Here is a 27734-nt window from a genome sequence, read left to right on the forward strand (position 1 = left end):
CCTCTTGCAGAGGAGGAGGAATGATCCCTCCAGAGGCTTGTCTGATAGGCTGGCCCAAGCACTTCTGAGGACAGCACCTCAAAGAAAAGGTAATATACCACATACATTTAGGATGGTTGGGGTCCAGTGAAATACTTCAGTCAGGTTGAAGAAAAGTCACCAAGAGAGAAGCAAAGAAGCCAAGGGTGATGTGGTGCCTTTGGAATGTATCAATGTGACCAAGCAAAAGTCATTCAGTCATGCCCCACTCTTTGAGACTCCATGGTCTGTCCATGGGATTCTCCAGGCAAGAATACTGGAGTGGGTTACCATTCCCTTCTCCAGGGGATCTTCCTGGCCCAAGGATCGAACCCAGGTCTCCTGCATTGCAGGCAGATTCTTTACCATCTGAGCCACCAGGCAAGCCCTATAAGCTGAACTACATTTCCCAGAGATCTCTTCTCTCATGTTTCCAGTTAGAGTAGACTACAGAGATTCTATTAGGAGTTTGAGAGAGTGGAAGGGCAATAGTGGCCATTCTGTGGCTCACACACATGTTGTCCCGGCTCCCCTCACTGGGGTGAGGCAGCAGCCAGGCCTGCAGCTCTGCTTTCTCTTGGTTCCTCCTTCAGCTTCTCTGATTCTAGGGTAGGGTTAGCTCCACACCAAAGGGCCCCAGCTTCTGCAGGTCTCGACACTATCAAACTCAAGGGCAATAAGAACTGACATGGGTTTCAGTTCATCCTCATGAGCTCCATCCATCTTGTGCTTATGGATTCAACCCTGTCCTTGATCTTCCCCCATTTTGCATCTGTCTTTCCTTCTCAAGTGCCCACCTATGGACTTCAAGCTCCAGTATCATATAGGAGAACAGCTGCCTTACAGAGACTATTTAACCTTCTTGTACAATTCTGTAAGTTCAAATCCTGTTGTTTTTTTTTTTTTTAAATCTAGTGATTCTGCTTCTCTGATTGAACTCTGACTGATATAGGTGGTACAACCTCAACAGAGGTATGTGCTAAGTCACTTCTGTCGTGTCCGACTCTTTGTGAACCCATGGACTGTAGCCCACCAGGCTCCTCTGTCCATGGGGATTCTCTAGGCATGAATACTGGAGTAGGTTGCCATTTCTTTCTCCAGGGGATCTTCCAAACCCAGGAATCAAACCTGCGTCTCTTACCTTTCCTGCATTGGCAGGCAGGTTCTTTAGCACTAGCACCACCTGGGAAGAGGTGAATCTTCCTGCAATGCAGGAGAACCCAGTTCGACTCCTGGGTCAGGAAGATTCCCTGGAGAAGGGATAGACGATCCATGCATATTCTTGGACTTTCCTGGTGGCTCAGATGATAAAGAATCTGCCTGCAATGTGGGAGACTTGGGTTCTATCCCTGGGTTGGGAAGATCACCTAGAGGAGGGCATGGCAACCTACTCCAGTATTCTTGCTTTGAGAATCCCCATGGACAGAGGAGCCTGGTAGGCTACAGTCCATGGGGTCACAAAGAGTCTGACACAGCTGAGTGACTAAGTGCACACACACACACACACACACACACACACACACACATACACACACCAGGACTTCCATTTCATTGAGTTTCTATTAACCTCTCCCCACTGGGAAGAGCAGCTGGGGCTAAAAACTAGCCTGGTAATCCCTCCTCCCAGGCAAGCTTGAGGCTTGTTTGAAGGTTTTCCTGATAATCAGAATTCTATCTGGGCTTCCTGAATCACTGGACCTTTGCATAGCAGAAGCCACTGAACTTCAGTGGAAATTTCTGCAAGTTTGCATGCACAAATGAGTTGTCAGAAGCACTTGGCTTCCTATATTTTGATTTAAAAAGAAAGAGAGAAACAACAAAAAAATAGCAACCTATAAAATGAAATGGCCTAGGGGAGAATTATGACCAACCTTGGCGTACATGAATCAAAATGACAAACCATGAAATAATGTGTTTTACTCTGTGTCAGCTGCCCTGCCTGTCCCAACTATCAGCTGAATTGCCTGCCACAATGATTATTTCATCTGCCACAGTGAAAATCTTGGAGCAGGCCTCAAAGACTTTAGTGGCAAAGCCTCTGGGACCCTGGAATGAAGGAAGATGGAGGATGAGGTGGGAAGAAAGAGATAGACTCTTATAAGAGGAAAAAGCTAGTTACCGCTTCCACCAGCAGGGTCACTCAAGGTGTTGACTACCTCATAGAAGAAGAGGCCATGATCACCACCAAGGGAGCCTCTGGCTGCCAAAGGTTTGACAGTAAGAGTCACAGTAAGGGACAGTAAGCAAGAGGAGGTAGCCCTGACCAGGGCAGATCTGCCAGAGAATAAATGAAGAGTGTCTGGGCAAAACCATGAAAGTGAGAATAAGACGTAACTGTGGAAAGTGGCAAATGTCACAACCCATGATTATAGTATGTGTCAAGAGCAGTGGGTGGATGTAATGGTAGGTCTGGGGCAGGGGGGTGGGAGGCTACATTTTATTCTGTAAGACAGTGGTTCTCACACTTGAGCAAGCATCAGAATCCCCTGGAGGATTGGTTAACACTGGCATTGCTAGGTCCTAACCCCAGAGCTGCTGACTCAGCAGGTCTGGTACAGGATTTGAAAACTGGCATTTCTAAAGAAAAGTGATTTAAAGACAGTGGCTCTTTCCACGAATGGGACCTAAAAGTGGTATGCGGGGTGGATGGGCAAGGGAGTGAGGTCAGTGAGGCTGTGTGGCAGAAATAGGACAGGGCCCCCAGAACACAGCTGCTTGTGAAGAAAATAGGGAGGAGAGCCTGAGTTTCAATGCAAGAAAGCACTACCATCTGACCTGGAACTTAGGCCTGAGTTCAAATCCTGACTCCACCACTAAGTAGGGTTCCTCAGTGGAAGACATTCCTAGTCAGAAGCCTGCTAGGTGGGTGCTGACCTGAGAGGAGAATCGGCCAAGTGATCTTTAGTGGCCCGGCCACCTGCCCATGGGTTGCAGGAGGCCACGGGCTGTGCACCCTCTTCCCCCAACCACAAAGCCGACTCCCGACCCTTGGATTTCCTGTCTGAGTGCCCAGTGTAACCAATCCCTATGTCTGCTTGGCAACTCCAAATAGGGGACAAGATGATAACACTCATTCCCCAACCCTTCTCTCTGAAGTTCCTTCCATAGCTCCCTCACCAGGGTTTCTTGGGGTTCCCAACTGTTTTTTCCAAATTTAAAGACAGTCCTGGGTCAACCAAAGTCACAGCACGGAGTTCATTTGTTTGACCCTCCAAAGGCTACCTTGTTTCCTACTCAGAGATCCAACTTATTGTGAAATTTAGGGAAGGGGGATATTACCATTGACCCTGTTGATCTCTGGAAGTGATAACACTACCTTATGTTTACAAAGCACTCCACAGCGTGTAAAACAAAATGAGATGTTTATCATACTTTCAGGAAAGTCATATCAGTTATCTACAATGTCCAGACAGCCAGTTAGAGCCAGGCAATGGAGTCATGTGTCTGGACCATAAAGAAAGTTAAGTTGCTCAGTCATGTCCGACTCTTTGTGACCCCGTGGACTGTAGGCCACCAGGCTCCTCCATCCATGGGATTCTCCAAGCAAGAGTACTGGAGTGGGTTGCCATTTCCTTCTCCAGATAAAGAAAGCTGAGTGCCAAACAACTGATGCTTTTGAACTGTGGTGTTGGAGAAGAGTCTTGAGAGTCCCTTGGACTGCAAGGAGATCCAACCAGTAAATCCTAAAGGAAATCAACCCTGAATATTCATTGGAAGGACTGATGCTAAAGCTGAAGCTCCAATACTTTGGCCACCTGAGGAGCAGAACCGACTCATTAGAAAAGACCCTGATGCTGGAAAAGATTGAGGGCAGGAGGAGAAGCGGGTGACCAAGGACGAGATGGTTGGATGGCATCGCCAACTCAAGGGACATGAGTTTGAGCAAACTTCAGGAGATGGTGAAGAAGAGGGAATCCTGGTGTGTTGCAGTTCATGGGGTGGCAAAGAATTGGACACGACTTAGCAACTGAACAACAACAACCATCATACCCTCATGAAAGATGAGGAAACAGCCTCAGAAAGGGAAAGAAATTTGCCTAAAGGCATACCCTTGGGCCAGCTAAGCCCAGGGGGAGCACAAGCTGGGGGAGAGTGTCAGTAATGCCTAACGCGGCTCCCGACAGGAGAGGTGACTGAGGTCACAAATAGACACAACATAATACATGTTGGAGATCACATTGACAATTGCACAACTTGACATGGTGAATCAAATACAGAAGAGATCAGCCATTAAGATAAAAAAGTCAAAAACAGCTCCAGATAGTCTAACTTGGAAGACTGGGAGAAGGGTCACTAACAGAAGTGAGAAAACTGGGAAAGGTCCTACCTTTGGGGTAAATAATAGCAAATAGTCATAGAGCCCTTCCCGTGTGTCAGACACTTTTCCCAAAGATTTGACCTTCCCAACACCCCGATGAGGTGGGTACCATAATTATTAGAGCAACCATACATTCAGGTTTGCCAGAGATAGTCCCAGCATATGCCAGCTGTCCTGATCAAATAACAAGTATCATCCCTTTCAACCTCAAAAATATCCAGGTTTAGAAGATAAGTCAAAGAGTCCCCTTAATTATTATCCCTCAGTTACACATGAGGAAACTAAGGCATAGATCATTTGAAGAAATTTTTCCAGGTCATGTGGTTGTTAAATGACAGAGCTGGCATTAGAGGTAACTTGCCTCTAAAAGACATGCTTGTAACTATTTTGTCATGTGCATGTGCTAAGTCGCTTCAGTCGTGTCCTACTCTTTGCAACCCCGTGGACTGTAGCCCTCCAGGCTCCTCTGTCCATGGGATTCTCCAGGCAACAAGAATACTGGAGTGTGTTGCCATTCCCTTCTCCAGGGGATCTTCCCAAACCAGGGATTGAACCCACATCTCTTATGGCTCCTGAATTGGCAGGCAGGTTCTTTACCACTAGCACCACCTGGAAAGCCCCACTGCCTCTCAAAGTTGCTACTGAATCCAGTTTGTCACCTTTGCAGTTGGGTTGCCACCTATCCAGGCAAAGACCCCTACCCAGGCCAATGGATTCCAGGATGAAATGAGGGGGGAGCAGGCAGTGGCCTGGAGAGGTTAGATATGAAGAAGATCCACCAGGAGGCACTGCTAGAAGCAGGAGACAGGATAAAGCCACATAACCACCCAAGGGGGATCCCAGTAGGGAATCTGCATTACTCCTCTCCTGGGAATCCTCTCCATCGACTTAAACAGAACTTCTCAAACATTCCATCAGGGCTCAACCCAGAAACTCTGCGGAGTATCAAGAATCTAAACAAACAGAAACCCCACCCAAAGAAAGGATGTTGCAGAGCTAGAGGCTCTGTTTTATGCGGAAATGAGAGCTCTGTCAGAGACAGGCGTTCCTGTGCAAGGGAAATGTTTAATAGCCCTCGCCCCGCCCAACCAAGTCTGTTTAGTTTTTAATTTAATGTTGTTTTAACATCTAGTCATCCCTCCAAGGTATGTTATCCACTCTGAGGTGATCCAAGGTAAACTCCAGATTCTGGATTCATTCTTGGCTGACTCCCTGTCCTTGCTTCTACCTTTTGTGACTAGCTTTCCTTCAGGGACTAAACTGCAGGGAACCTAAATTGATCCATAACAGAGAGAAGCTTCTTGGGCGGGGGGCCAGGGGGAAGGGGCCTATTGTAAAGCTACCATAGCTTATGGATTTCAAAGCAAAACTGAAATGATTTGGGGACCATCTATTGTACAAAATTCCCTCCCTCCTCCAGTACCAATAATAGCGGCTGAGACAAGCTGTGTCATAAAGTAACATAAAACATTGTTTTATGAGGACATTTTTGGATGCTTTAATAATCCGTATGGTTTCTCCAAGATAATCACTGTGGTGGCCAGCATTTGTAGAATGAAAAGTTAGCAAACCAAAAAACCTCACATCGAGTCTGTATTTCAGATTAAAAAAAACAAAACAAAAACAAAACAAAAAAAACCCAGGAAGCACTTTAATAAAAGGTGGGAGAAAAAAATCCATCTTCTGGAGTAGGAAAAGAACCATGAGCTGTTTCTCTCAATATCATAAACCAAACAGGGATTTTCATGGTTTTGAATACAATGCAGCTTGAAGAAATGTTCAAGCAACTTTTGGCTTAATTATCCACAACCAATACAGTTATTGAATTGTCATTGTTCTAATCAAGACAACTGATTAACTCTGATACATTATTAACCTAACCCTGCTTCACAAGCATATTTAACAACTAAATCATGTGAAAAGTGTTGAGTCGTGCAACCAGAAAGACAACTCACACGTTTATTAGCCCTAGAACTTTCTCTTCTCCCTGGGTGCTAGGAGCTTGACAAAAATAAATTCACTAAATGTAAAAACTCATTTGTTCAAGATTTCCCTCAGCTTTCCAAACTGAGCTGGCCAGAGAAACCTTACTGGAAAAGCCACCTTCAGATCTTTTTTTTCCTGGCATCACTACATGTGTGTATTCCTACATACCCACACAGAACAATGGTGGCCTCTGTGATTTTTTTTTTTTTTTTACTTTCACACTGTATACTTCCGTAGTGTTTGAGTATCTCACAATGAACATGCTCGAGATGGCAAACTTGGAAATGTCTATCTTCTTGGTGCATGGAAAAAAGTACACAGGGCTGACCATTCTCTAGACAGCGTGGGCACCGCCTGTGTTCTGATCCACCCATGGGGAAGATGGTGGTAGCCCTTACCCTTGGAAAGAGTAAGGAGGGGAATAAAGTGATTGGAGTCAGCACATCTGATATCATCTTCAGATGTGTGCCATAATTTGCAAACATAATTTTTATTTGTCTTATTTTTACGTTCTTTAAAGCCTTAGGACCCAAGAACAGATCCTATCTGAGAAGCGAAAATCAGCTCTCATTTTAACATGAAGCTCTCCATTAGTCAGTTGTATGTGTCCTTGGAAAGAAGCTCAGATTCCTGAATTAAACTGTGCCTTTAGTTAGCACTGTGACCATAACTTGCTGACTTCCAATCTTAAAGGGAAGCCAACTTCTTGTCTTAGATTTTTCTTTCTAAAAGCAGCTAGTGTTCTTTCTTCTACACATTTATTTCCATCAGAACAAGTGTATTCGGTGGTGGTAAATTTTTGCCTTTTTCAAAAAAATAATATTGGCTATATTCCCTGTGGTGTATACAATGTACCCTTGTAGCTTTTTTTTTTTAATTTTATTTTATTTTTAAACTTTACATAACTGTATTAGCTTTGCCAAATATCAAAATGAATCCGCCACAGGTATACATGTGTTCCCCATCCTGAACCCTCCTCCCTCCTCCCTCCCCATTCCATCCCTCTGGGTCGTCCCAGTGCACCAGCCCCAAGCATCCAGTATCGTGCATCGAACCTGGACTGGCAACTCGTTTCATACATGATATTTTACATGTTTCAATGCCATTCTCCCAAATCTTCCCACCCTCTCCCTCTCTCACAGAGTCCATAAGACTGTTCTATACATAAGTGTCTCTTTTGCTGTCTCATACACAGGGTTATTGTTACCATCTTTCTAAATTGCACAATAGTTTGTACCCTCTTAATCCCCGACCCCTGTATTGCTGCTCCCTACTTCCCTTTCCCCACTGGTAACCACTAGTTTGCTCTCTCTATGTGTGTCTTTTTTCATATTCACTATTTTGTCATTTTTTTTTTTTTTAGATTCCACATGTAAGTAACAAATCATATAGTATCTGTCTTTCTCTGACCAACTTATTTCACTTAGTATAATACTTCCCAGGTGGGAAGTATAAGCCCTTAGTATAAGGGCTTCCCAGGAGGCACTAGTGGTAAAGAATCCACCTGCCAATGCAGGAGATGCAAGAGACACAGGTTGTATCCCTGGGTCGGGAAGATCCCCTGGAGGAGGGCATGGCAACCCACTCCAGTATTCTTGCCTGGAGAATCCCATGGACAGAGGAGCCTAGGGGGCTGCAGTCCATAGGGTCACACAGAGTCGGACATGACTGAAGGGACTTAGCACACAATGCCCTCCAAGTTCCTCCATGTGGCTGCAAATGGTAAGATTTCATTCTTCTTTTATGGCTGAGTAGTATTACATTGTGTGTGTGTGTATATATATATACATACACCACTTTATCCATTCATCTGTTGATGGACACTTAGGTTGCTTTGTAAATCTTTGCTTTTCAAGTAGCATTTGCTTTGGAGAAACAGCTAAAAACCATCCAGAACCAAGTGAGATCATTAATATGGGAAATGAACTTGAGGATAATATGCACCCATAAGCACAATGGTCTTTAACAAGCTACTTCCCTTTCTTGTTCCTTACCTTGGTATTCTCATCTGAAAAATGGGAATATTTTACCAGATCCCTTGATAACACAGTCTACCATTTGCACTGGCCAGCACAAGGTGCAAAAATTAATGTTACTGCATTTCCAACAAATCCTTTAAGCTCTTTTCAAAATCAATCACTTTAAATTTCCAGGAGCATCACAGAGCAAGAGAGAACTAAAGGCTAAGAGTTCTTGTATGCCGGGATAATGTCTGTGTAAAGGCTTGCCCTATGGCCTGACACTTGGAACTTCCAGAAAGTATTACCCTCCTTTCCCGAACTGTGTCCCACCAACCATGGCTTGGAACTTAAGTCCTAGGGCAATTCTGGAAAGGTTATTGAAGGTCCACAGAACTTCTAAGTTGTGGTCTGCTTTGAGGAAACCCCTTCCTGCTCCCTTGACTCTCTTATCTCTGGCTCCTAGGGAGAACAACAAGCAGAACTCTTTTAACTTTTTAAGGACCTCCATCAGAGTCACAGAGTCATTTGTCTAACAATTTCGCTTTCATGCTTTTGTTCTGGTAAGAACCCTTTACATGAGGACACCGCTGATTGCTGGTGATTTTGTTGAGCAAACACAGGCAAGGATGTGGATTTAAGCCAACTGAAGGTCAAACAGCTCATTGGGGAAGTTATTTCTGGTGTACTCAGATTTCACTAGAAGCTTCAAAAGTGAAAGCAAATCTAGATTTCCTTCTCAGTTGCTATTGTTTCCGCAGAGAGCAAGTGCTTTTCCCTTGGCACCAGTGTATAATATGTGTGTGTATATAATATATATATGTAATGCATGTATTATATTATGATAGTATATTATACAAATATACAATATTAATAATTTGTTAACCAATATTAATACAGTATAAATTATTAATATAATAAATTTTATACAAAATAATTATATGTAATATAATTATATATGACATATATGATATATTTGTGCACACACACACATATATGTAAACAGATTTATTTTAAGAGATTGGCTTATGAGATTGAGGAGACTGGCAAGTCCAAAATCCAGAGGACGGGCCAGCAGGCTGGAGACCCTTGTGCAGGACCTGATATTATAGTCCACAAGTGGAATTTCTTCCTTTTCAGGGAAACCTTAGTTTTGCCCTTAAGGCCTTTCAACTTCTTGGATCAGGCCCATTCACATTATCAAATACAATCTCGCCTCCTTTAAGTCAACTGACTGTAGATGTTAACCTCCTGTACAAAGTTTCTTCACAGCAACACCTAGATTAGTGTTTGATTGAATAACTGGACACCACAGCCTAGCCAAGTTGACACATAAAACTGACCATCACAATGATATACCCGTTCTATTTCATTGACTGTTTTATAGACTGTTAGGGACTGTGGTAGAGAAGCTTGACAATCACTGAGTACCACCTTGCACTGAAGGTCCTGTAAAGTGACAAGGCAGCAGAGCAAAAGCCCGGTCACTATCACTGCACCATGAAGACCCTGACCTGCCAATGGCGCCAAACAGGAAATACAAGGATGAGGAAACTGGGTATGAGGAGGGAGGGGCAACGGAAGCTCAGGGTTTGGTTTTCTTTTTGTCTTTCACTGGAAGGTGATGTGTTAGCCCTGGTGCCCATGTATAGAGAATGGAGTAGTGACTTGGAACCTCCAAAGTAATGGGAAATCCAGAATGAGTCATTATTTTATTGGAAATGTTTAGTGTCCTACTTCTGTTTGCCATTGGCCAACGTCACTGTGGGCTTGCACATGGCCATCACACAACAAACAGAAGTTTACAGAGCCCCACTCTGTGAGTGGGGCCTTGGGAAGCAGCTGCCTCCACCTTTAAGGGAGACTGGGGTACCAGATGGTTTTAGAGTCTATTTTGGTGATAATTGTAGAAGTGGCCCTGAACCTTTTCAGCAAATATATCAATTATTTATTGCTGAATAACGACTCACTTCATAACTAGGGGCTTAAAACAACAACAATCATCAGTTTTCCTCATGAATATTCAATTTGGGTAGGGCTTGGTAGGAAAACTCCCGAGCCCCACACAGCATCAAATAGGATGCTCAATACAGCATTGGAGGAGCCATTCCCAACATGGCTCAGTCACTTGTCTGGCAAGTTGGGCTGGCGGCCAACTAGGTACTCAGCTGAATGAGGGCTACGGATCTTGCTTTTTCTCCAAGTAGCCTGGGTTTCTGTACAGCATGGTGGTTGGGTACAAGAGAGAGCCAAGTAGAAGTTGTATCTCCTTTTATGGCCAAGGCTCAGAAACCATATAGCATCACTCCCATAAACTTTCCAGTCACTGGAAGTGAGTCACCAAAGCCAGTCCGTACTCCAGGGGAGGAGAACTAGACTCCACCTGGATGGGAGGAGGCATGTCTAAGAGTTTGTGAACATGTTCTAAAATCATCTCCACAAACAATACCTCTGGTGTCCACCCTCATGTTGACTACTAACTCTGACACCTCCCTTTTCTTTGGCCTCCCTCTCCCACTCAGCCAATCACCAAGAGTTGTGGATTCTACTACCTACAAATACCTTCAAATCTTTTCATTCTCTCATCACACAACTGGACCACTGCACATTCTTAACCGACCTTGCTACCTCCATTCTTTTCTTCTATGATATTTAGGATTAGGTTCAGCTGCATGTGAGAAAAATCCAAGTAACAGTGGCTTAAACAAGATCAAAATATACATCTCTTTGACATAAAAGAAATGGATACATAGCTGTCCAGGGCAGATATAATGGCTCTGTGATTGTCAGGCATCCAGCCTACTTTCATTTTGATGCTTCACAACCCTTAGCATGCCCTGGTCCAAGATGGCTGTACAAGCACCAGCCATCACTTCCACAGTCAGGCAAGGAAAAAGGAGTAAGGAAAAAATACGCCCACTCCCTTTAAGGGCCTTTCTCAAAAGTTTCTATTTATTGCACAATCCGTCACCTGACTTCCCCTATGCATTAAAATTCCTCATTTATCCCCTTTCCCCCTCATATTCCTTTCTACTCTTTTTCTGGCAAAAATGAGCCTTTTCCTCTTTGTGACTCTATGAGTGTTCTACACAGTGGAAATCACCCCCATCCAGGACCTGGCTCCACTCTTGGTTTCTCTTGTCTTCTGCTCTTTTCTGGTGCTCTTTTTGTCAGTGGGGTGTGGGTAATAGAACATCCATGGGCTTTGGGGGACCTTTAACTATTTTGTTTTTTCCTTTTCATTTATAAAAACAATAAACATTCAATTTAGGAGAACCAAAAATCCCGCCTTCCCACCAAACACTACTAAGGGGCTTGTCTTCTGCTCCAAACCTTTTCTGTTTTTCTTTTTCTCTTGGTAATGCTTTTAAAAGCTAATGAATTTCTTTCCTCCAACCTTCCACCCTTTCCCACCCCTATAGGTTGTTACAGAGCCCCAGTTTGAGTTCCCTGAGTTATACAGCAAATTTCCACTGGCTATCTATTTTACATATGTTAGCGTATATACTTCCATGCTATTCTCTCCATATACCTATAGCTAATTCGTGTTGCTGTATGGCAGAAATCAACCCAATATTATAAATCAATTATCTTTCGATTAAAAAATAAATTAAAAAAAAAAACAAATGAATTTCTTTAAATAAATAAAGTTTTTAAAGTGTGAAAAAAAAATTTCTTGGAAATTCCAAGAATGAAATCTTTATTCCATGTTATCATAGCATCACTAAGGTTTTTGCCCATCTTGTTCCTTCTGCACAGATACCCTCCCCACCTCTTTGCAGGCTCACTCTATTCTTGCTTCAGGCCTCCACTCAGACTTCACTGTCTTCCAAGAAGCCTTTGAGGGGCCCACAAAAATGTTTTGATTTCTTTCAAAATCAGAAGAAAAATAATCTTTTAGGTCTAAGAACATGTTTGAATGTATAATATTAATGTATTTATCTTTATACCAATGCAGTTGTAAAATATCATTTTAAGCATTTTTTATGGAGAAAGGGGCCCATGAAAACAAAGGATTTTGTACTAATGCTTCCAAAAGCTTTAATGTGGCCCTGCACCCATGGGCTCCCACAGCTCCCTGACCTCAAGCCAGTCATTAGCACTCCCTGTACCATATAGTAACTGCTGGGCATTTGACGGTCTCCCCCACTTGGTGGCTCAGATGGTAAAGAATCTGCCTGCAATGCAGGAGACCCGGGTTCGATCCCTGAGTCAAGAAGATCCCCTGGAGAAGGAAATGACAACCCACTCCAGTATTGTTGCCTGGAGAATTCCATGGACAGAGGAGCCTGGTGGGCTACAGTCCACGGGGGTCACAGAGAGTAGGACATGACTGAGCAACTAACAACTGTCAACTGCCCAGTTGACAGGCCTGGAAGGGCAGTGTCTGCTGTGGCCCCCCTTACATCCGCAGTGCCTAGAATACAGCCTGGTCTTTGGTGGATTCTCTGCAAACATTGGTAGGTGAATGAATGAATGAGTGCTCTGAGCTTACTCAAATACAGAGTTACAACCCCAGTAAAGATAAGGATGCAGGTCCTACCTGGCTCCACCTACCTACCTCTCACCTGGTGTACTGTGTCTTAGTACAAATACTGGGTATGTGTGACCTGAGGAAACTCACTTAATCTCTCTAAATCTCAGTATTGCCATCCACAAAATGGGCAATAGTAGTACCTACCTTATTAGGTTCTTGGAAGAAGGAAATGAAAGAACACACTACCTGTGAGGGTCTTAGAACAGCTCCTGTTGTATAGTAGGCAGTCAATAATTATTACCTACTATTATCATTGTTTTATGGCCAATGCCTCTCCCAGAGGTATTTTTTATTTACAAATCAGCTCTTGGAAAAGAGAAGAAGAAATTACTTACCTCCAACCCTAACCACCAGGCTTCTCAGGTGGCTCAGTGGTGAAGAACCAGCCTACCAATGCAGGACACATAAGAGACACGGGTTTGATCCCTGGATTGGGAAGATTCCCTGGAGGAAGGCATGGCAACCCACTCCAGTATTCTGGCCTGGAGAATCCCATGGACAGAGGAGCCTGGTGGGTTACAGTCCATAGGGTCATGCAGAGTCAGACGTGACTGAAAGTGACTTAGCACACACGCACGCACACAACCCTACCACCAACCCTGCCCCAACAATGACTATCTTTAATGGCAGAATTTCAGGCCGTGCAAGAAAAGATTATCAAAAGCAAAGAGATTGTCTCATAGCTTCAAATTATCTTCTATGGTCTCCACCTGGGTAGCTTATCAGGTTGAGGGAGGGGCAAGGCCTACCACAGGGGAAAAGGCCTGGATGTTAGCATCTATCAGATTGGGTTCTGTCCTAGCTTGGGGTGTTGTAACAGAAGACCATAGACTAGGTGAGCTAAAAACAAAATTGTATTTCTCACAGTTCTGGAGGCTGGGAAATCCAAACTCAAGGTGCTAGCCAATTGATTCCTGGTGAAGTCTCTCCTCCTGGTTTGCAGACAGCCATCTCCTCATGGTCTCCTCAGGGTGATGGAGAACAGAGAGAGGAAGCAAGTTCTCTCAGGCTTCTTATAAGGTCACTAATCCCATTCATGAGGGCTCCACCCTCATGACCTGGTTGTCTCTCAAAGGCCTCACCTCCTAATACCATCACATTATGGATTAGGGTTTCAACACATGAATGAGGTGCAAGAGAGGGGCAAACATGCAGTTCATAACGGGTTCAAATCCTGAATCCAACACTAACCTACAAACTTCCAATTTCTGAGTTGCAAAATGTGTGTGGAGACACAGAGGCTCCGAAACTCTTACTAGGAGCTTGCTAGGGATGCACTGCCTGCCTAGCACCCTCCTACGTGACCCCAGGATCTCTCAGTCCCTTCTCCTCAATGCCAGCTCTCACCCATGTACCCCACTCAGGCCCCTCTCACTCCACCTCCTAGGGGTACTCTGCTCCATACCCCCTGGGGGTCTTTTCCCACCCCAAGGCCCACTTGACCCCCGCAACCCAGGGATCTCCCCCACAGCAGAGCCTGCCCATACCCAGTCCTGCCAGCCCCCCACAAGCACTCAGCACCTTTTTCTCCTCCCTGGATCTCTCCTGCCCCACTGCAGGGCCTGTCCAGCCCTCTGTTGCGCTGCCCCTCACAGCGACTCCTGGATCGTGTGGTCCGGCGCTATGCAGAGGTGGCTGACGCTGGCAGCATCTTCATGGACCACTTCACGGACCGGGACAAGCTGCGTCTCCTCTACACGCTAGCTGTCAACACGCATCCTGTCCTTCTACAGGTATGCAGTGACCCTGCCCTGGAACCTTTGTGGCACTCAGTAAAAATGTGTTGTTGTTCCCTGTGTTATACAGCAAGTCCTTGTTGGATATCTATTATATATATATACTAGTGTGTATGTTAATTTCATACTCCTGGAGCCCTTACAAGGAGACGGAATTGTCTGGAGCTTTGTGCTTCCCTGGACCAGTGTTAGGCTGTCAGAACATTCCAGTGAGTTGTGGAGTCTTTGTAAATATGTTATTATCCTAGCCAGGCAGATTCGCCCAGGGCCAGTGCAGTGGTTCCCAAAACTTTTTACTCAAGGGTCATCTTCATAATTTTTGCCCTATCCCAGAACTTACTAACTGCACTGTTATTTTTTAAAATATTTTTCTTTAAATCAGTCTTAAGTTGACCCTTTTTCCCTCCATAGCCTCTTCCTAAGCAGACATATCTGTGAAATCTGAAATGCTAGTCATATTTTTTCAAATATACAACTCTGAAAATAAACGCATTCCCCTGATGCCTGAGTGCATGCGTGCGAACTCAGTCATGTCTGGCTTTTTTGTGACCCCATGGACTGTAGCCCACCAGGCTCCTCTGTCCATGGGATTCTCCAGGCAAGAATACTGGAGTGGGTTGCCATGCACTTCTCCAGGGGATCTTCCTGACCCAGGGATCGAACCCACATATCCTGTGTCTCCTACATTGGAGATGGGTTCTTTACCACTGAGCCATTGGGGAAGCCTCGCTGACGCCTGAATACCCTCTAAAATCATGGCAAGTGCATCGGCACTCTCTTACCTTGCTTGGGGCAACTATGTTGAAATATAATCCACCGTATGGAAAGAAGAACTTCCTTTTATGAATCTTTCCATCAAGAATAGAATAATAACTGGTGGGGGGTGGTGGGAGAGCAAGGAATTGCCATGTTCCAAGAGGTATAAATAAGGTTAAGAGATGCTTTGCTGATGTCTTGAGACAGTAGGTACCTATGTAAGGCTGATTTTTCTGTGTGCTCTTCGTGAGAGAGAATGAGAGAGAGGAGGGAGGAGAAGGAGAGGGAAAGAGAAAGGGAGAGAGCTGCCTCCAGGAGTTTTTTCTCTCTAATCCTCTCATCTTTCCTCCTCTTGGCTTGGCAGATCTTCCCGGGTGCTGAGGGTTGGCCTCTTCCCAAGTACCTGGGCTCCTGTGGTAGATTTCTGGTCAGTACCAGTACCAGTCCGCTGCAGGAATTCTATGGTGCGCTGCCAGACCAGGCGGCCGACCTGGCCTACCAGCTCCTGGGTGTCCTGGAATCTCTGAGGAGCAATGATTTGAACTACTTCTTCTACTTCACCCACGTGGATGCAGGCATGTTTGGCATCTTCAACAACGGGCATCTGTTCATCCGGGATGCCAGTGCGCTGGGCGTGATCGACAGGCAGGAAGGTACCCAGCATGGGTCTGGCTGAGCAGCTGTCAGAGGGAACGTCGGGGTGACAGGAGTTGGGGGGGGCGGTGATGGGCGGTGGAGGAGGGATATCACATCAATGGGCTTGACCAGTGTGTCATATTGAGAGAAACCCAGGTTTGGGAAGAGGAAGGGTCCCTTTCCCCCTTTTAAATCTCTGCTCCAGTGCCAAAGCAGAGTTGGACTTGACCTTGTTAATGCAGGAGAGGAAGATTGGCATGGTGGTCATGGAGGTATGGCCCCAGCGGCACCCTCTGTGGGCACTGCCATTGCCCGATGTGTCTGTATGGTGCGGGGACCTGCTCAGCCCCTCCTCACACATGGAAAACCCCCCAAACCACATCCAGCTCCCCTTCAGAGCCTCTCCCATCAATGCTTTTAGCCTTTGTCTGAACAATCTGGCAGATTCACTGATACATTTCACAATCCATTTGGGACACTTTGTTTGTGTAAGGGCTTCCATGTTGGCTCATATGGTAAAGAATCTGCCTGCCATGCAGGAGACCTGGGTTCAATCCCTGGGTAGGAAATATCCCCTGGAGAAGTGCATGGCAACCCACTCCAGTATTCTTGCCTGGAGAATCCCATGGACAGAGGAGCCTGGTGGGCTGCAGATTGAAAAGCATGGCACCAACTGAGGTGTATGAGTGAATTGTGTTTCTCATGATGTACACAGGTTCAGCCGGGGTTCTAGAACCTTTTGAACACCCCAGTCCTTAATGGTGACCAGATATTCTGAGCCCTGTAGTAGGACAGAGGATTTTAATCTCAAATTTCTGATTTTATTTATATGAGAAGGCCTACAAAGATAGACCAATTAAGCCACACTTACTCCTTTCCTGATTTGCCTTTATTAAGAAGAGAAGAAATGAGGGTGGTTCCAGAATATTCAGAGATGTGATTCACTGAATGTCAGTCCCACTCCAATTGGCTGAAGGCATATTCTGGATTACCTGTTCTTTCTCCCGACTTTGTGTTTAAAAAGAGCAAATGGAACCAGTCTGAGGAATTTCCTCAGTGTTCCCCAATTCAGTAGTAATCATGGGAGAATCACAGCAGGTATGTCTGCCTTACAGCCGTTGTTCAGTCACTCAGTCATATCCAACTCTTTGCAACCCCAGGGACTGCAGCACACCAGGCTTCCCTGTCCTTCACCATCTCCCAGAGCTTGCCCAAACTCATGTCCACTGAGTCCATGATGCCATCCAACCATCTCATCCTCTGTCGTCCCCTTCTCCTCCTGCCTTCAATCTTTCCCAGTATCAAGGTCTTTTCAAAAGAGTCAGCTCTTCACATCAGGTGGCCTAAGTATTGGAGTTTCAGCTTAAGCATCAGTCCTTCCAATGAATGCTCAGGACTGATTTCCTTTAGGATGGACTGGTTGGATTTTCTTGCAGTCCAAGGAACTCTCAAGAGTCTTCCAAGACTCTTAGAATTAGAAGGCCAAGTTCTGGTATGGAGAAGTGCATTTCCCTGGCCAGCTCATCTTATTTTAGCAGAAGGAGCTCCCCCCGCCCCGGGGTTCTCAACAGGGCCTGTCGTGTCCCTGAACCCTAAATCTGCTGGGGACTAGAGATGCTTGGAGCCTGAACCACTTTGCCCAGCAATTCTCATTAGGGGCGCCTCCCTCCAGGGAACAGGGGCTATAGAGTATATAACATCTTCCATCTCTTGTGTAGGCAGCCAAGCAGCCTCCGGCACAGGAGACAATAAAGACATCTTCAGCTGCCTGGTCTCTGGCTGCCAGACCGAGCTGCCCTCCTGTGACACCATCCCTGAGAAGCAGAACCTGGTGCTGGTGTGCAGCCAGGTGTTGCCCCTGCTTCTCCAGGCCAAGTTCCCATCCCCAGTGCAGGAGGAGATTGACGCCGAGCTCACTCGCTGCGCAGACGGAACCCGGCCAGACCCGGAGGTCCTCGGGGCTGCCAGCCGGCTGAAGGACATCTTGAGACCCCTGAGAACCTGTGACCCCAGATTCGCCTACCGCTACCCAGACTGCAAGTATAATGATAAGTTCTGAGGGGCTGGAGCCTTGCCGACCCACATCCTCAGAACTTCCACTGCCCACTCAGCTCACTGCATGGTTGAAAGAAGCTGCTCCCTTTTAGCCATTGGGAGAAAGGCACTTTGGTGTCCCAGAGACAGAGGAACATGCCAACCACCAGAGGACAGTTGGGCCAGAGGGCGGCGTGACTGCTACCTGTCCCCTCTACCCCTAGCTGGGACATCATGGAAGAGCCCAGGGTTGGGCATTGGAAGACCCGGGTGTGGACACTCACTCAGCCTCTTTGAGCCTCAATTTTCTTTCTTCTCCACCAGACTCTTGAGTTAGTGAAAAATGCCAGAGATGTGAAGGGCCCAGGACACACACTTCCTCCTCCCAACCCAGTTGGTTACAAAGAATGTTCCAGAAGCACGCACGCACAGGCAGGGTAAATGAGACAGAGCCATGGAGGTCAAAAGAGTGACATGGAAGAAAGACTTGGCCCCAGTGCTAGCCCTCCTGCCACACTCTCCATACTGCCATGGGGTGAGGAGACTGAAGGCCAAGGGGACATGGGGACAGGAGGCACTTAATGGCGTGGGAAGGAGGCAGGGGTAAGAAGAGAAGAGTGCTGGGCTGGGGGCCAACATGTTTGTCCACATCCTCTGAGAACCAGATGTCAAGACAGGATTAAGTGGGCAAGGATTGTATTGAGGAAGATGGCTGTGTGGGAGGAAAGGAGGGGGCAGCCAAAGACCATGGGGAGAACCATAAGGCCAGGCTGGAAGGCTGACGCCCCCTCCCCTGAGTGAAGGCAAGAAGATCAGATGAGAGCATCCCAGACTCCCCTCTGCTCAACCAAAATAAGATTCAGCAGGGCTGTCAGGGTGTCCTTGAGGTAAAGCCAGTCATCAGAGGAACTTCCCAAGGATGGACGGCCCTTATATTCCCGCTGCAGGGAACAGCCCATGGGAAGCGTGGCCTTAGCCCAACCACAAAGATGGATTTCAAAGCACAGCGCAGGGCACTTAGCCAGTTGAGCTCCCTGGAGCAGGAGGTCTGTGAGTAGAACATTCTTCGTAGCCATAGCCAGGGACCAGGGCCAGGTCTCTCTATATAACTTCCTCCAGGGCAGGACTCTAAGGAGTCTGAGAATTTTCGTTCAAACTTGGCCTTATGGGTCATTCTAAAAAAACTTTTTCAAGGTCAGCCAACAGAATATATTTTATTCAACAGCTTGCGTGTTTTCATACCTTTCAAATGATTAGCCATGTGGTATGTCAGTTTCCATGTATCCTCTTGCCCAGGCTGCAAACATTAATGGGAGTTCCTTGGACTTTTGCCCAGTCTCCCTGCCTGCCCTCTACCCTCAGAGACCTCTCAGTTGGCCTCCTCTTTTGGGCTTCCCTGGTGGCTCAGACGATAAAGCACCCGCCCGCAATGTGGGAGACCCAGGTTCAATCCCTGGGTTGGGAAGATCCCCTGGAGAAGGAAATGGCAACCCACTCCAGTATTCTTGCCTGGAGAATCCCATGGACAGAGGACTCTGATAGGCTACAGTCCATGGGGTCGCAAAGAGTTGGACATGACTGAGTGACTTCACTTTCACTTTTCTACCTCTGAGTCACCACCTTTAAGATAAAATGCCTGGCGTAATAGGCTTCATGCAGCAGATGTGGAAACTGAGGCCCAGGGAGGCAGAGTGACTTGCCAGGATAGTTTCAGAACTCCAGCAACCAGTCCAGGCTCCTTTTGCCTTCCTTTTCAGCCTTGTGTGTGGATGCTAAGTTGCTTCTGTCATGTCTGACTCTTTGCAAGCCTATGGGCTGTATCCCGCCAGACTCCTCCATCCATGGGATTCTCCAGGCAAGAATGCTGGAGTGGGTTGCCATTTCCTTCTCCAGGGGATCTTCCTAACCCAGGGATTGAACCCAAGTCTCTTAGTCTTCTGCATTGGCAGGCAGGTCCTTTACCACTAGCGCCACCTGGGAAGTCCCCTTCAGCCTCTGTCCTGCCCAACTTTGGTCCCTTTGTTGACATTTACAGATGAGCCAAGGAAAGTCATATTTTGTTGCACACTACAATGCAGTTGGGGGTCTCCCTTTTGACTACCTCTGGGGCAACCATGACAATGAGGATGCTAAGACAAGCTTTTGGAAGGGCAGGTTTGGGCTGCCTGAGAATTTCTGAGACAGTTACTTCCTGGCTTGGTCTGGAGGGTGATTGATCACCTTTCCCAACACCTTGCTTTTTTAGCCCAGTGAAACTGATCTTAAACTTCTGGTTTTCAGAACTCTCAGAGGATACATTTCTATTGTTTTAAGCCATCCACTTTGGAATAATTGTTATAGCAGCCACAGGAGACAAACACATATCTTGAACTCATCTTAATGTCTGCTTGCAGAGAACTGAACTTGCAATACTCCTCAATTCCAGTCTATTCTGATGGATTCAAAAGCCAGACCCACCAGGAGGGAGTTATTTTGTGTCCATATCCAGGTCTGAGGCTTGGACCATTCTGTTCCTCCACTTACTAAGCCCCAGGCATCTTAACTAGACCTGAGTCCTACCTGGACCCTAAGCTTTTCCTGACAGCCCAGTCCCCATCAAGCCCTTTCTGAATCCCTCCTCTGTACCCATGAACCCCAAGTCTGTGCCCATATGAGGCTAATCCCAAGGGTATTCCAGAGAGATATATGCCCCTCCTTCCCATCCAGCTGGGCAGTCCTTGAAGGTGGCAGTGGCACAGAGCTCTTTGTGTTCCCTGTCACAACCAGCACCAGGCTGAGCACAGAGCAAGTGCTCAGAAAATGTTCTTGCTAAGAATAATGACTATGTTTTTCAACCCTTTTTGTTTGGTGTTTTTCGTATACCATGTGCTCTAAACTGATTATTTGTGTTCCCCTCCAAAATTCATAGGTTGAGATCTTAACTCCCAATGTGATGGTATTTGGGAGTAGAGTTTTGGGGAGTTAACTATTAATGGGTCATGAGGGTGGAGCCTTCATGAATGGGGTGAGTGCCCTTATAAATGAGACCCTAGAGAGCTCCATCACCAAGAAGCTTGTTCTCAGCAAACATCAAATCTGCTAGTGCCATGATCTTGGACTTCCTAGCCACCGGAACTGTGAGAAACAATTATTGGTTATAAACCACCCAGTCTGTGGTATTGTTATAGCAGCCAGAACAGACAAAGACAGCATGCTGGACATATACAGGATATAGCCACTTCCTCAAGAACAGTTCTTTCCCCTCAACAGCCAGGAGACAAGTGAGTCAACACTCTAGAGACTTCAGTCAGAATAAAATCATTGTAGTGGAATCTGATTGGAGACAATAGAGTATTTTTCTGGGTTTCATCAGCCACTGTCTTTTTGCCTGAAGCTACGTAATTTGTGGGGCCCAGTGCAAAATGGAAACATGGGGCCTCCTGTCATTGAGAAATGCAAGATGGCACCAGCAGAGCATTAAACTAAGTGCAGGTCCTGTGTAACTCGATGTTGCCTGCCCACGCAGCCAGCTCTGAGTGCCTGAGAATGCTGATTAACCTCTGTGTGGTGGGTTCTTGGGATTTACTGGGGTCTCACTTGACCTCCACAACCAAAGGGAGTATCTGTGGAACCAGAGGTGATATAAAATATTTAGTAACCATCATGGCAAAGTGAGAGTGTTAGTCGCTCAGTCGAGTACCCATGGCCTATAGCCCACCAGGCTCCTCTGTGCATGGGATTCTCCAGGCAAGAATCCTGAAGTGAGTTGCCAGACAGTGTGACAGGGGCCATTTTTCTTCCCTCCCACTCTCCAGACTCTGGGTTGATCTTGAAAGGCAGCTGGGAAGCCAATACGCTCGCATCCCCAGACTGGCCCTCCACCAGGCTCAGGAGGGAATCCTCCTCAAGCAGGTAATTTGGGGGGCCTTGGGAAGTCCATCCATGCTCAGGAAATTCTAGTACCCTCTTGGCCCATTGAAAGCTCCTGGATCACAGTCTATGCATGGTGTTATGGCTTTTCTGCCCACTTCGGGCCTGTTATCCACAAATATTGGCACAGCTGAGCTCACATGCACACAAGTATGCTCTGGTCTGTCCACAGCAACTTTGTGTCATTGTTTAAGAGTGGTTGTGACTGTGGGTTGTGAGGAATGGTTAACACCCAGGCAGGGGGCCCCAAATGTGCAGATATAATGACCCTCCAAGAAGGCAACTTAGAGGAATAGGCCAGCAAAGGGGAACTGAGCAACCAGGGGCCCACCTATTGGAGCTCATCGTAGAAGCAGACAAGGAGAGGGAGAAGCCCCAGCCCACTAGGGCGATCAGGGCATCATCTCAGGCCTGAGCTGCCTGTGGAGGCAGTGTGGCCCTGCAGACAGAGTGGCAGTTCTGGAAGCTGAGTCATCTGCCTTCAGATCTTGTACCAGCCCCTCTCACAAAACTCAGTGCCTCAAAGTTATTGATTGCAGCATTGTTCATAATTGCAAATATCGAAAACAATTTCAATGCCACAGGAGAGTGATTGAATACGCTGCAGCACACATCCACACAAAGGAGTTCTATGCAGCTCTACAAATGAATAAGGAAGATCTCTAGGAACTGATATGGAGTGATTTGCAAGCTATACTATGAAGCGGGAAAAAAAAAGCACAGAGGTGTGTTTATAGAATGCTACTTTTCATGTAAGAAAAAAGATACAAGAAAACATTTATGCATCTGCTCATCTGTGATGCAAAAAAAGATATATATATATATACAGACACGTGTGTGTGTGTGTGTGTGTGTGTGTCTGTGGGTGTGTAGCTATATAAAGAATAAACCAGAAGCTAATGAGATTGGTTCCCTACAGGGAATGGATGTCAATGGAGTGGAAAGAAGAGAGGAATGGGAGTGAGCCGAAGGGATGAAGAGGGAGTGAAACTTTTCTGAGTGTACCTTTTTTTTTAGAATCATGAGAATACCTCATACAATCCACAAATAAAGAATCAAGATCAGCCAGGATGTGGGTTGAACTAAAATGAAATACAAAGAATAACAAATGGACACAACTGTATTGAAAAAAAAAAAAAGAATAAAATAACTACACAGAGAAACTAACCTAGTTTAACCTAGGTTTCTCTAACCTAGGTAACTTGGAAAGTAAGCCTTTTGACTACATAGTATAAGATAACAAACAACAAGAAGTCTACACACACTTTAAAATGGTTAATTTTATAGTATGTGAATTCTACCTCAATTTAAAAAGAGGGGGGAAAATCCATTCACAAAAACTGTGCTCTGGTTAGTGATTATTTTTCCTATGAGAATCTGGGTTAGCAGTTCTGAAACTACTTTAAGTCTTGAGCAAGTATTGCTTGGAGAAAAAAGTTACAAGTCAAGAAATACAGAATTTTGTGCTCCTTCTTATTTTGAATGTTGTGATGTTAGACTGGAATTGGAAGTATCACTATGAACTCACAATTTTTTTTTCTGGCCACAACTCAAGGCAGGTAGAATCTTAGTTCCCCAACCAAGGATCAAAGTCAAGCCCCTTGCAGTGCAAGTGTGGAGTTTTAATCCCTGAACCACCAGGGAAGTCCCTGAACTCAGGATTTTTTAGGTATATATATACACAGATGGATAGATATAGGGATAGAGATGTGAGTGTAGAGAAGTGTGTAGAAATATATTTCCAAGCTTTATTCTCTGAGATGGCCTATAAGCAGTGACACTCCAGTACATAGTGCCTAGGTCTTGGTTTCTAAGACCTAGTAAGAGAAACCAGAGCTCTTTCGGGAAATGGCTGATTCTGAGACTAGATAGGGAAAGTACAAGATGAGCCTGTAATACTCTTGTGCTGCCAGAAAGGGAGGACGTGCTAAAAAAATTAGGGGCATGTTAAAAGGACACAGGAACCAACTTGAAGGGGCTCCCATAGCCAAATTTGGGATAATTTGAATATTAAATAAGTAATGATAGAAATAATCCATAGAATAAAATCAATTCTTATGAGACCATACTGATACAAATAAATAACCAGATAAGTAAATAAATGGGAAAGGCAAGAGCTCTTCTTTACAGTAGAATTCCAATAAATGCAGAAGAAATGATGCAAGTGGAAAATCACCACCTGGCAAACACCAGGTTAATAATGATTGCAGGCAAGAATCCTCAGTAGGGGCTGAAACTGGTTGATCAAAGTAGGAAGAAACAGGATGCTTGCATGATCTCAAAGTTACCTTGCCACAACATCCCATTAATTACAAAGAGGAAAAAAATTGTAAATTTATGCTTGAAGAAACCTGGCAGACACTACTGTAACCAAGTGATCAAGGTCAATGTCACTTGTCATAAGTCACATAGACATCAGGTACACTCTGATATGATGCGCTGAGAAGGGTATTTTTGCCCCACATGCAAAACCTCAATTGAGGGACAACCTACAACTAGCCATGAGAGACAAGAAAAGAGTGAGGAATTATCATGGATTGCCGGTGCCTAAGGAGACAGGAGAACTACATACAACGTGGGGGCCTAGGCTGGATCCTGGAGGAGAAAAAGGACATCAGCAGTGACAACACTCACCAGCCCAAACTCAGCAGCAACAGAGCTGTAGTTGAACCAGTTGAATTTACCACTCATCAAAACAAGGGAGAACAGGCACCATGGAGCAACATGAAGTGTCTCAGTAAGAGGGGTTAGAAAGGACTTAAGAGATTTGGGCTTATTAAGTGATTTGGGGGAGAGTTCAAGAAAGCAGAGCTTTGCTTTAGATGGAACGCTGTCAGGAACAGGGGGTAAATCCATGACTGCACGCCTCAGTAAATCTTATCTTTAAAACAGGAGGAATGGCGCAGGGTAACTCTGTAGTTAGGAAAGTAGCAGTCACTCACAGTAGCCAGGTCGGGGTGTATTTGGTCATTTTTATTTAAACAATGTTCATGCTACTGTGGGCCACGTTTCTCTTTCTCAGTGGGACAACTGGGGAAATTCTAAGATCTAATTAAAAACTGTGGAAAATTCTGAAAGAGATGGGAATACCAGACCACCTGACCTGCCTCTTGAGAAACCTGTATGCAGGTCAGGAAGCAACAGTTAGAACTGGACATGGAACAACAGACTGGTTCCAAATAGGAAAAGGAGTACATCAAGGCTGTATACTGTCACCCTGCTTATTGAACTTATATGCAGAGTACATCATGAGAAACGCTGGGCTGGATGAAGTACAAGCTGGAATCAAGATTGCCAAGAGAAATATCAAAAACCTCAGATATGCAGATGACACCACCCTTATGGCAGAAAGTGAAGAAGAACTAAAGAGCCTCTTGATGAAAGTGAAAGAGGAGAGTGAAGAGGTTGCCTTAAAGCTCAACATTCAGAAAGCTAAAATCATGGCATCTTGTCTCATCACTTCATGGCAAATAGATAGGGAACAGTATTTCTGGGCTCCAAAATCACTGCAGTTGGTGATTGCAGCCATGAAATTAAAAGACGATTACTCCTTGGAAGCAAAGTTATGATCAGCCTAGATAGCATATTGAAAAGCAGAGACATTACTTTGCCAATAAAGGTCTGTCTAGTCAAGGCTATGGTTTTTCCAGTGGTCATGTATGGATGTGAGAGTAGGACTATAAAGAAAGCTGAGCACTGAAGAACTGATGCTTTTGAACTATGGTGTTGGAGAAGACTGTTGAGAGTCCCATGTGCTGCAAGGATATCCAACCAGTCCATCCTAAAGGAGATCAGTCCTGGGTGTTCATTGGAAGGACTGATGTTGAAGCTGAAACTCCAATACTTTGGCCACATGATGCAAAGAGCTGATTCATTGGAAAAGACCCTGATGCTGGGAAAGATTGAAGGCAGGAGGAGAAGGGGACGACAGAGGATAAGATGGCTGGATGGCATCACCGACTCGATGGCCATGGGTTTGGGTAGACTCCAGGAGTTGGTGGTGGACAGGGAGGCCTGAAGTTCTGCGGTTCATGGGGTTGCAAAGAGTCGGACACAACTGAGCGACTGAACTGAACTGAACTGAATTATATTAGTACATGGTATTTTATCAGTGTTCTTTTCATACTTGCAGCAATAGTACTAAGGCTATGTAAGATGTCAACATTAAGGGATGTCAGATGGGGGAACTCTGTATAGGATTTGGGAATATTTTTGTAAGTCTAAAATTATTCCAAAATAAAAAACCAAAAAAGCAACTCAGTATGTGAAGCAGTAATTGTTCAGCACCAGGTGAAGAAACTGCCTTGCATACTGGGGCTGTGTAATATAACACAAAAGACAAAACACAAAAGCATTACATGTGCGACAAGATGGTCCTAAGAAGGGAAACTGAGTTGGATTAAAAGGAAGATTCAGATTACCTACGTGTATATAATTGAGTCACTTTGTCGCACAGCAGAGATTGGCACAATATTGTAAATCAATTATACTTCAACAAAAGAAATAAATAAATCAATAAAAAGAAGATTCAGGTCTCCCATTTAGGGCTTACTCCAGGGTGATGCACATTGAGTAGAAGCACCATTTCCATTGTTCAGTTTGCCCAGCTGAATGAATATACATGTACTAGAAGTAGGGCTGCCCCTACTACACTGGAAGGCAGTAGAGACCTGGGGCTCACACGTTCACTTCTGATTCCTTTCCTTCTACATGCAAACCCTGGTGCCTCATGAAGAGAGCTGAAATCTCCCTCCCCCCACTCCACACACAGTACCCTGAGCCTCCAGCCCTTTACCTGAATCCACCTTTCCATTTCATGCCCTTACCTGGATCTTCTCTCTGAAAAAAATCATTCTTTAGGAGGAACTGTGCCAAAAGTGAGTTAATATTCCCCATGTCAAAATCACACATTTCTTGTGCTTTTAAAATAATGCTACCCAAGGCAGGCAAAATTTCGGGAAAAGAGGCAGGTCGTAGGAACTTGGTGGAAATATAATCCTATGAAAAAGCAATTTGGCAATGTTCATCAAGAGCCTCAAAAGGACTGCACATTCTACCCAATAATTTCACTTCTGGGACAATATCCAAAGGAAGTAATCAAGAATGCAGAGTGATTTCTGCACAGATTGTTAAAAACCATGGATTAAACACTTGTGTAAGTGTGTATTAGTTGCTCTGTCGTGTCCGACTCTTTGTAAAGCTATGGACTGCCCACCAGGCTCCTCTGTCCATGGGATTTCCCAGGCAAGAATACTGGAGTGGGTTGCCATTTTCTTCTCCAGGGGATCTTCCTGACTCAGGGATCAAGCCTGGGTCTCCTGCATCACAGGCGGAAGCAACCCCTACTAAAATGAGAGTAACTGGAGCTTTTAATAGGTATAAACTACCACACAGGGGGGAATGAGACAGGAGAAAAATAGAAACAAAATTTTGAAAGCTGGAAAGCAAATAACTTGGCAGGACCAAAAGAACAGAATCCTAAGCTGGCAGCAAAGGATGCCAATGACCATCCCAATTTTCATCATGTGAATGTGTGCTCAGTCGCCCAGTCATGTCCGACTCTTTGCCACCCAGGCTCCTTTGCCACCCAGGTTCCTTTGTCCATGAGATTCTCCAGACAAGAGTGCTAGAGTGGGTTGCCATTTCCCTCTCCAGGAGAGTTTCTCAACCCAGGGATTGAACCCGTGACTCAGGTTTCCTGCATTAGCAGGTGAGTTCTTTACCACTAGTGCCACTTGAGAAGCCCTTCAATTTATATCACAAAATCTCTCAAAAGGTTGAGGAATTGATGGCTCTAGATCTCTCAGAAAGTGAAGGAAAAGGCTGAAATATGGGTGAGTCTTAAA

General features: G+C 45.3%; 1 protein-coding gene across 2 annotated transcripts in view; it reads left to right on the plus strand.

The window, feature by feature from the left end:
- DIPK2B (divergent protein kinase domain 2B) overlaps positions 1–26443 on the plus strand; it is a 49002-nt gene extending 22559 nt beyond the window's left edge. Inside the window, exons 3-6 of one of the 2 annotated variants that reach the window (XR_008708036.1) lie at positions 14377–14550; positions 15674–15962; positions 17664–21870; positions 22808–26442. Coding sequence is in view for 1 of the 2 variants with exons in the window: in XM_055563512.1 (XP_055419487.1) it covers positions 14377–14550; positions 15674–15962; positions 17664–18004 (804 nt within the window). In the remaining variant the exon portion in view is untranslated. Of the gene's footprint in view, positions 1–14376; positions 14551–15673; positions 15963–17663 lie in introns of both variants that reach the window. The other variant, XM_055563512.1, reaches the window with a different exon arrangement.
- The last annotated feature ends 1291 nt before the right edge of the window (positions 26444–27734 follow it).

This window comes from Bubalus kerabau, chromosome X (assembly GCF_029407905.1).
Source record: "Bubalus kerabau isolate K-KA32 ecotype Philippines breed swamp buffalo chromosome X, PCC_UOA_SB_1v2, whole genome shotgun sequence".
Classification (NCBI taxonomy): domain Eukaryota; kingdom Metazoa; phylum Chordata; class Mammalia; order Artiodactyla; family Bovidae; genus Bubalus; species Bubalus kerabau.